The sequence below is a fragment of the Dipodomys spectabilis genome, unplaced genomic scaffold, assembly GCF_019054845.1.
Source record: "Dipodomys spectabilis isolate Male_0828 unplaced genomic scaffold, ASM1905484v1 ptg000119l, whole genome shotgun sequence".
Classification (NCBI taxonomy): Eukaryota; Metazoa; Chordata; class Mammalia; order Rodentia; family Heteromyidae; genus Dipodomys; species Dipodomys spectabilis.
Genome location: NW_024870796.1, coordinates 3267407 through 3276953, shown reverse-complemented (window position 1 = coordinate 3276953; position 9547 = coordinate 3267407). Strand labels below are relative to the sequence as shown.

The 9547-nt window shown below is 38.6% G+C and overlaps 1 protein-coding gene across 3 annotated transcripts in view; it reads right to left on the bottom strand.

Annotated features, from left to right (window-relative positions):
- Positions 1–1314: 1314 nt before the first annotated feature.
- Positions 1315–9547, bottom strand: part of Aff4 (AF4/FMR2 family member 4) — a 67816-nt gene continuing 59583 nt past the window's right edge. For all 3 annotated transcript variants that reach the window (XM_042688780.1, XM_042688779.1, XM_042688781.1), the window contains exon 21: positions 1315–7274. In XM_042688780.1, the coding sequence (XP_042544714.1) occupies positions 7147–7274 (128 nt within the window). In that variant the 3' untranslated portion in view covers positions 1315–7146. The remainder of the gene's footprint in view (positions 7275–9547) is intronic.

Here is a 9547-nt window from a genome sequence, read left to right as displayed (position 1 = left end):
TGACGCTGTAGCTCAAGTGGTAGAGTGCTAGCCCTGAGCAAAAGAAGCTCAGACAGTGCCCAGGCCCTGAGTTAAAGCCCCAGAACAAGCAAAAAAAGAAAAGAAAAGAAAAAAAAAAAACTAGCACTGCCCAATAATGATGTGTTAACTTCTCTGTCTGGAAAGTGTGGTTAACAGATTTTTACTGGGTACCAGTGGCTCATGCCTGTAATCCTCGCTACTCAGCAGGCTGAGATTTGAGAATCATAGTTCCAGACAGGAAAGCCTGAGACTTTTTTTTTGTGGGGCTTGAGCTCAGGGCCTAAGCTCTGTCCCTGAGCCTCTTTTGCTCAATGCTAGGACTTTACCACTTGAGCCTCAGTGCCACTTCTAGTTTTTGAATGGTTAATTGGAGAAGTGTCTCAGGGACTTTTCTGCCCAGCTGGCTTCAAAGCATGGTCCTCAGATCTCAGGCTCCTGAGTAGCTAGGATGAAACCAGCTGTGAGTGACCGGCGCTTGGCTTCCATGAGACTCTTTATCTCCAATTAACTACATGGTAACTGGAAGTGACACTGTGGCCCAAACTGGTAGAGCACTAGACTTGGGCAAAAAAGTTCGGAGACCAGACCCTGAATTCAAGTTTCATGACTACAAGTTAACATCTTCAAAAGCCTTAAAAAGAACATAATGGGCCAGGTGCTGGTAGTTCACACTGATAATACTAGCTACTTGGGAGGCTGAGATCTGTGGATCATGGTTTGAAGCCTGCCTGGACAGGAAAGCCTGTGAGATTCTTATCTCCAGTTAACCACCATAAAGCCAGAAAAGGAGCTGTGGCTCAAGTGGTAGAGCACTAGCCTTGAGCAAAAAAAAAAAAAAAAAAAAGCTCAGGGACAGCACCCAGGCCCTATGCTGGCAAAACAAAACAATGAGTTAATATGGCAAGACCCTAAGTTGTGGCCCTGCCTTCTGGATCTTCACTCCATATAAAAGTGTCAAGATGGGCCAGGGTGGCCCTTGCTGCCTGATGTGTGATTTTGTCTATGCCTCTCTGAACATGAAAGCAGAACTCAAGGAAAAATCTAGTTTAATAAAGGGATAAAAATCCATGCCACTGAGAACATCAAAAGGGATTTGAGATTTTTCAGGTAAGGTGATAGTGATGTTATGCACAAAGACCCAGGACTAGTATGCTGTAACAAGTAAATGTGATGTGCTGGGGGGAACCAGACTCAGTACAGAACCCTAAAAAGAACCCTAAAATACAAAACAAGCTGCTGCATGCAAAGGGTAAGGAGCTGGGGTGTAAAGAGAACAGTGTTTATAAACTTTAATACAGAAAATCTATTTGATATTTATTAAACTTAGTTTCTCCAGCTATGGTTTGGCATTATACAAAGCATCTTAATGACACAGTAGAGTTAAAAAGATTTTTACAAATTGAAATGTGATACCCTTGTCTCCAAATATTTTAATTGCCATAAATTTGTTTAAAAATACACATTAAACGCATGTTTGACACTCTAAACTTTCTATAATCTCAATACCACAAAATACATATAATATACTATACAGATGTGGAAAAATCTAGTTAGTATATAATACTTTGCTCACCATTAACAGCTTTATTATGTGAAATGCACATACTGACTTAGAAATCCTAGCTTCTGAGCCCCAAAGTACCTCTAAAATTTTAATGTATTGCAACAAATAAAAATCACAGTATATAATTGAAATTTTGGTTGCAAATGTCAGATGCCTAAATATTCTGAATAAAAGAAATGTAAAATGAAGTTTTCGATCATGTACAAAACAAAGGCATCCTATTTAAGTCATTAACAGTACCTTTCTGTGGAACCAACAGACTTATTGTTTGTCAATAGTGTTACCTCCCCTCTAACCCCCCCACCCATATCAAATCATTATTTACCAAATAATTTTAAATTCAAATAAAAGGATTTTCAATAAATATATAAGTATTTCTATCCTCCATATACAAAATTTCTTAAAACCATTCAAAACGGAGGCTAGAAATTTTCTTAACTGTGCTTACCAACCCCACATCTGGCCCTCACTGAGCCATCTCTGTTGGTGAGCGCTGCTCCTCCCCCCTCCCCCTTTTAAATCCCAGTACTGTTGAATGCTCATGTCAGTGATTGGCCAGGTGTGTGCATGAAGTTGTAAAATGGGGACACTTCTTGAACAGCAACAACAAACTCAACAATATGGATTCATCATGGCATTGACTTGAAAGGCAGCATTTCCAAATAGATACTTTCCAGATAGGGACATAGTAGGTAGAGAATTACAATAGTGAAAAACTGAGAAGAAACCCTACATGGAAGCAGTATGAAGCAAAAACTAAATGTTACTAGAATTTCTGGCTGGGAGCTTTTCTAAAATGCTCACATAAAAGACGGCTTTCTTTCTCAAAATGGCAACTGACAGCTGAAGAATGGTAGCAAGGAGAAGTCCATGCAGACATTCCTGAAAACCAATTCTTTACATGATGGTTATTTAGGCTGCTATTTTAGGATACTTAATTGTCTTTCTGACTTGGCTGAGAACCGGAATACCCTATTCTGCAACCAAGTTCCATTAAAACCAGAGTTTGCTCCTCTTTCTATTCTCAGTTCTAGAGTCAGCAAAGTTTTCACTGTTGTTGTTTTTGATGGTATTAGGGTGTGAATTAAGAACCTCAAGCTTGCTAACCCAAATGCCCTATCACTTGAGCCATACATCAACCCCGAGTTCCTTTTAATTAACCAACTACGGGGTTCATATGAAATATCATTAGTAGATAAGTATGCCTTTATTAACTCTTAATAACTGACTTCCTATCACTTGCTAGCTTGGTTTTAGGGCCTGGAAGTCCTAACTCAATTTTTCCATTAGCAAATATATGAAAGGTATGTTGTCAAACATAACTATTTTGGCCTTTTGTCACTGTTACCTTCTAAGTCATTCAGTTTCAATGATTATTTCTTCCATCTTCTATTTAATGAATAGCAACCTTATGTGCATAATATTATTACTGGGAGAAAGTCTGCCTCTCACACACTGATATGTGAAGCTGAAATGAAGTCTGCATTGCATGGAACCAAGGAATGGGGAATATGAGTTACAGGAGTCTACATGGATTTGAAATGCTCTGGCTCCCCAAGTTACTTAGGCTTTTATTATTTTTTTTTGTTTTTTGTTTTTTAAAGCATCATCACAATCTGCCTAAAACAGGCATCCCCAGTACCAGTAAATGTTCCTGGGACCCAAACGCCTATAAATAGACTCCTATTATAAATCAAAATACATAAGCTTTTTTGTTTAATTAGCTACTGGAAAATTAAATCCTTCCCACCCTGTAAGAGCCCTGTATTACACTACATAAGGGCTCAAATATATTTTAAAAGTTAATTTACTACAAATCATAGTAATTAAGCTTTAACAATCTAAAGGAATACACATTGCACCCTTGAACATTAATATTCAAGGTATTAACAAGAAAGTGTCTTAGATCAATTTAATAAATAATGTGGAAATAGTTGCACTAAGCTAAAATACTAAACACACACATTTGGACAAACTAATTTCATGTTTTCATACATACATACATATATATATATATAAAGTGTGTATGTGTACATAATTTTTAAGATCCAAAGTTGTATACCTTTATACCTAGAAGAGTGCACAGCATAAGCCTCCTCGACACAGCTAGACATCACTAGCTGCTCTGAAACTCCACCGAGCCCTGGCCCCAGGACCAGCGCTTAGAACCAGATGTCTCACAATGCAAGCTCACTCACTCATTAAACACCAAGGTACCAAAGTTTCTGCCATTAAATACAAAATGATCTAGCTGATTCAAACCTTGAATGGAAAGAAACGATAATTAAAAACAACAGCAAAACAAACAAACAAAAGAACCCACAGTGAAATCTACTAAAGCCACAAGTGTGTCATTCAAAGTGCAGCCTAGAGGTCTATGGATCCCTAGTGCAAGAGTTCCCCAGGAAACAAACAAACAGAAAAAAAAAAAAAAGGCGTGTGTGGGCACGTGCACACATTAAATTGGTTTTTATACTGGAGAATTAAATCAGTAGTGGTCAATCTTCTTTGTTCTTCAACAGCTGTAGCTGTGCAGGTATCTGAAGTATGCACTGTTTATGGTCACTTCTTGACTCCTTGTCAAGAAAAAGGACAAGGAAAGGGCTGGATGCTTTGCAGCCAGACTGGGGCCTGAGGCTGAGCTGTGCAAGCTTGAATCGCCTAGAAGAGAGGCCTTCCCACCCCCTCCCTAGCCCAGCCTAACCTGGGCAAAACTACTGTGGCAATGTGATCCACTGCAGCTGGTCTGCTGGTTGCCTGAAGAGTCCAGTAGTGCAGGCTGCTGCCTCCTGGCATACAAGTGTGGTCTTAAAGAGCAGTCAACAGAGTAACTTTTAAAATAGTTGCTATTTCTGTAGTTAACTGGATACTAGATACAAGTCTTAGACTAAGTAAGTTTGTAGCCACTTGTCAAATTCAGGTTTAAATGGTTGGAAAACACCAAGGACCCCTCTACTGAGGTGGGAGGAATGGTCACCTGTAAGAGAGTCCAAGGTAGGTGGCTGGAGGAGACGATGCAGACTGGACATCTGAGGCGACAGACACAGAGGAGGAGGACGAGTCTCACAGTCTACAACATTGACAATTCAATTACTTAGGATTCTGATCCATTGCCCCCTTCCACAATGAAAAGCTGTTTAACACATTCTCCAAGAATTAATACAGTTTTAGAGAGAAAATATCTTAGGGCAGCACCATAAAACACATAGGAAACTCTGCTTAAACACCACAGCACTGTGACTCTGAATGCTCCCACTGCCGCCAAGCAGGACACACAAGAGGATAGAATGTACTGGAATCCAGAGGTGCCCTGTTAGCTGTGGCTGCTGAAGCCTAAAAAACCTAAGAACCTTTGCTCCTTCCACTTTTAGGACATCATTACAAATCAAGGAATTAGAGTTAGAGAAATCAGAGGACAGGACATAAATATACTTAAGTTAACCAGCCTCATGTCTTACTAAATGACTTGTGATTGCTGAGAAGTTGTCCTCTGAAGAGAAACTGTTCCTGGAACACTTTAAACTAGAAAAATACCAGAAGCAATTTCTCTACAGGAAAACAAGGTAAATTCATCTTAATTTGTAGATCTCAATCTTCAAATGATATGTAAAAATAACGAGGTACGAGACGATTGAGCAGCTCTATAGTAAGTCTGAGGCTGCAGGACAATGAAAGTTCACCAGCTTCATGTAGAAGATAGACAGATGTGGTGAATCTGATCAAAGTTTAAGTATCACAATGAAACCCCTTGTACAATTTACACTAATTTAAAAAAACAAGGAAAGAGAAAAGTTCACTAAGCTTCAGAAATAAGTTTAAAAGACTCACTGCACCACGGGAACTTGGGAGAATTTTCTATCCCTTTTACCCCTTTTCCTATTTCAAGTCTTAGCAATTATCTACAAGTAGTACGGCAATCCTTTGTCCAATTGGATGGATTCTTTTTTAGAATGAGAACAAGTTATTTTTTTTAAGCAGCATTATCCAATTGGTTAGACTAAGTCATATACCAAAACATGAGTTTTTCTGAAATTAAATCCTTACATGACTTTAAAAGAAGCTTTAAATGAAAGAATTTAAAATTATTACTCTAGAGGACCAACCATGTATAGAAGATCTAGTCCTAATGTAAAACATCATCTGTAAACAATCTGGAGAGTCTTCCATTTAAAGGTAAGATTTAAGGCACGCCAAACGTGATAGGGGCACTAAAAACAAAGTACAGAGGAGGATATATTTCTCACTCTTGAGTCCTATGTGCACCTTGTCGGGAAAGGTACTTTGATATATGTTTCTTACAGAGCTGCCTTCTTAAATTCTACCCTTGCTCTCTTCCCCTTTCCAAGAGAACTCATTTTGAACCAAGTTAGGTACACTTTTCTAGTGTGAATTTTCTGATTCCATCAGAAACATGCATCACTGATGAAGGCGTTTAAAAAGGGAAACTCATCATCCCAACGTGAGCATGAGAACTGTTGGCTGTACAGTGGAAGCAGATACACCGAAGCGCCTGTCCAATTCCATATCAGTCCCTGCAAGCTCTTTCTTCAGGAGTGTCACACTCTACTGTGGGGGAAAAATCTGCAAAGAGATCATTAACCTTCAAACATCATCAACTGAAGAGACATAGGCAGCAACCCCCATTGGGTTGGAGCAATTTTGTTTTTGAACAAGAGTAACTTATTCTGCTTCAATTAAGTGTCAAATAACTAGCAACAAAAATGAACACCTGGTCCTAATAAAATTCATAGTTTAAGATTGTCCTTTTATGATACCTTTCAATATGATATATTCCTAGAAAGTTTTATACCTGCTCTTTTGTAATGCATTAAAAGCATGTTATAGTCACCTTGTGATTGGTGTAGTGTTATTAACATGTTCACAGTTTTTGAAATAATGCATATCAAATCAGACATATTTCATTTTACAACCACATACAATGCCATTTCATATTTAAATGATCTTTCATGTGTAGAGGAATAACTGTAACACTAAGCATAAATTCTACAATAATAAAATTGTAGTTAAGAACTGAAATAATAGATAGTACGTGTAGAAAGAACACGTCCCTATTTTAGATGAATCAACTCTCACTCTTGGTAGAGCGACCACAAAAAGACATTAGGTAACAAAACTCCCCAAATACATAAATAAAAAGGCCTATATTAGATTTACACTAAATATTCAACAGAATAAATTTATAGTCAAAAAATAAGTTTTAAAGAAGCCCCAGTCTGGGAACTTAAAAATATTAAAATAAATAATTTTCACTTGATTAATTACGAATTGCAACTGGAACTTCAATCTTCTTATGAGATCAATAAAACTACCTTATCAATGTGCTGCAGACTGAAAAGCAATTAAATAAGTTTTTCACACTGGGAATACTGAAGGGGTCAATTGATATGATGGCTTTGGGTTATAAAAAACAACACATAAACCAAGGAGGAGAAACCATTCCTCATTCTTAGTGTCGACTAGGTGGCATGTTATGGCAGTTTTCCTTCGTGATGTGACACAGTGTTGTGGAGAAAATCAGAGGCAACGAGAATGTGTTCAGTTCAAGATATCAACTTGGCATCCTGGCGAAGCCAGTGTAGTCCCTGCCGGGTATAACGAGCTAGATCTGTCATGATGCTTGCATTAAAGATGAGAGGACCCATTACTTTATCCAGTTCAGCAAAGAATTCTAGAAAATGAAAAACCATTCATTAACATCAATCCCAAAACATTCTTAATCATTAATTAAAAATGTTCAGTCTAGACTGTAAAATAGCATCTGCATGAAGTAAAAAGCATGACTTCACCTGCCTTACAGAACTCTAATAATCCCTCTGCATATTACCTTTATAATAATCAAAATATTTATTTATTTATTTATGCCAGTCCTGGGGCCTGAAATCTGGACCTGGACACTGTCCCTCAGCTCTTCAGCTCGAGGATAGCACTCTACCACTTGAGCCATAGCACCACTTCCGGATTTTTCTGCTTATGTGGTGCTGAGGAATTGAACCCAGGGTCTCATGCATGCAAGGCAAGCACTCTACCACTGAGCCACCTTTCCAACCCTCAAAATATTTTTAAAAAGTAGCCTTCCTACACTGAATGACTTGGTTATGTTTTAGAATAAAGCATTAAAGTCTCTTGTTATATTGTTCTATAAGTTATATAACATTTTAAACAGAATGCATAGTCAGGAATTGTTATACATACATCTTGAAAATGGATGTGCCACTCACATGCAACAAACTCTTTGATTATACAAAATATTCTTTATGCACTGTTTTTGTGTAAGAGTTCAAGCCCCACAACCGACAGAAAGAAAGAAAGAAAGAAAGAAAGAAAGAAAGAAAGAAAGAAAGAAAGAAAGAAAGAAAGAAAGAAAGAAAGAAAGAAAGAAGTAGTGCTGGGTGATCACACTTGCAATTCTAGCTAATTCATGAGGCTGAGATCTGAGAACCATGGTCTGAAGCCAGCTTGAGCAGAAAAGTCTGAAAAGGCTATCTCCAACTAACCAGCAAAAGACACTGGGCTGGAGGGATGGCTCAAGTGACAGAGTACTGTGAATGAAAAAACTGAGTAAGAGCATGAGTACTGGCACCAAAACTAAAACATTAAAAAAAAAAAAAAAGCTGAGCACTGGTGGCTCATGCTCATGCCTGTAATCCTAGCTACTAAGGAAGCTGAGGATTGAGGATTGTGGTTCAAAAGCCAGCCCAGGCAGAAAAGTCCGTGAGACTCTTATTAACCAGCAGAAAACCAGAAGTGGCACTGTGGCTCAAGTGGTAGAGCGCTAGCCTTGAGCTGAAGAGCTCAGGGACAGCACCCAGACCCAGAGTTTAAGCCCCATGACCAAAAAAAAATAAAAGGCTTGGTGCCTGTGGCTCATGCCTATAACCTTTAGCTATTCAGGAGATGGAGATCTGATGATCAGAGTTCAAAGCTAGTCCTGGGATAGGAAAAGACCATGAAACTCTTATTGCCAATTAACTACCAAGCCAGAAGTACATCTGTGGCTCAAGTTGTGGAAAATCAGCCTTGAGTGAAAAAGATAAACAGCATCCAGACCCTGAGGTTCAAGCCCTAAAACTGTCCCCCTCCCAAAAAAAGGCATCCCAAAAAAGCATTCTTTGTTAAGTTTCCCAAAGTACCTCCTATGCAGTTAAATAAGACACCGTATTCAACTCAACACTGAGAAATTAATCATTAGTAAATAGAAGATAATATCTCCATTTTTATATTTTGCTAGGTCTAAGTAGCCAGTATCATTTGCTTTTTATATAAGGATAGTACATAGGAAGATTAAGTTCAAGGCCAGTCTGGGCGATATAGCAAGGAAAATAAAACCAGAGATATTAAATATAAAATGTAAAAGAGCCGGGCGCTGGTGGCTTACGCCTGTAATCCTAGCTACTCAGGAGGCTGAGATCTGAGGATTGCGGTTCAAAGCCAGCCCGGGCAGGAGAGACCGTGAGACTCCTATCTCCAATAAACCACCAGAAAACCAGAAGTGGCGCTGTAGCTCAAGTGGTAGAGCGCTCGCCTTGAGCTGAAGAGCTGAGGGACAGTGCCCAGGCCCAGAGTTCAAGCCCCACGACCGACAAAAAAAAAAAAAAAAAAAGAATGCACATATGAGACAACAGAAGAAATCTGAGGACATACCAGATATTAGACAATATAAGATTTATTGTTAACTTTGGTGCTATGTTATGTTTTTGAAAAGTCTGCATCATTTTAAGGATGCATACCAAAAAATTTTTTAAAAATCATGTATTTGCTTTAAAATATTCTTCAGGAGCCAGCCCCTGGTGGCCTATGCCTGTAATGCTAACTACTTAAGAGGCTGAAATTTGAGGATCCTGGTTTGAAGCCAGCTGGGACAGAAAAATCCCTGTGAGACTCTCATCTCCGATTAACCATTCAAACACCAGAAGTGGCGCTATGGTTCAAGTAGTAGAGTAT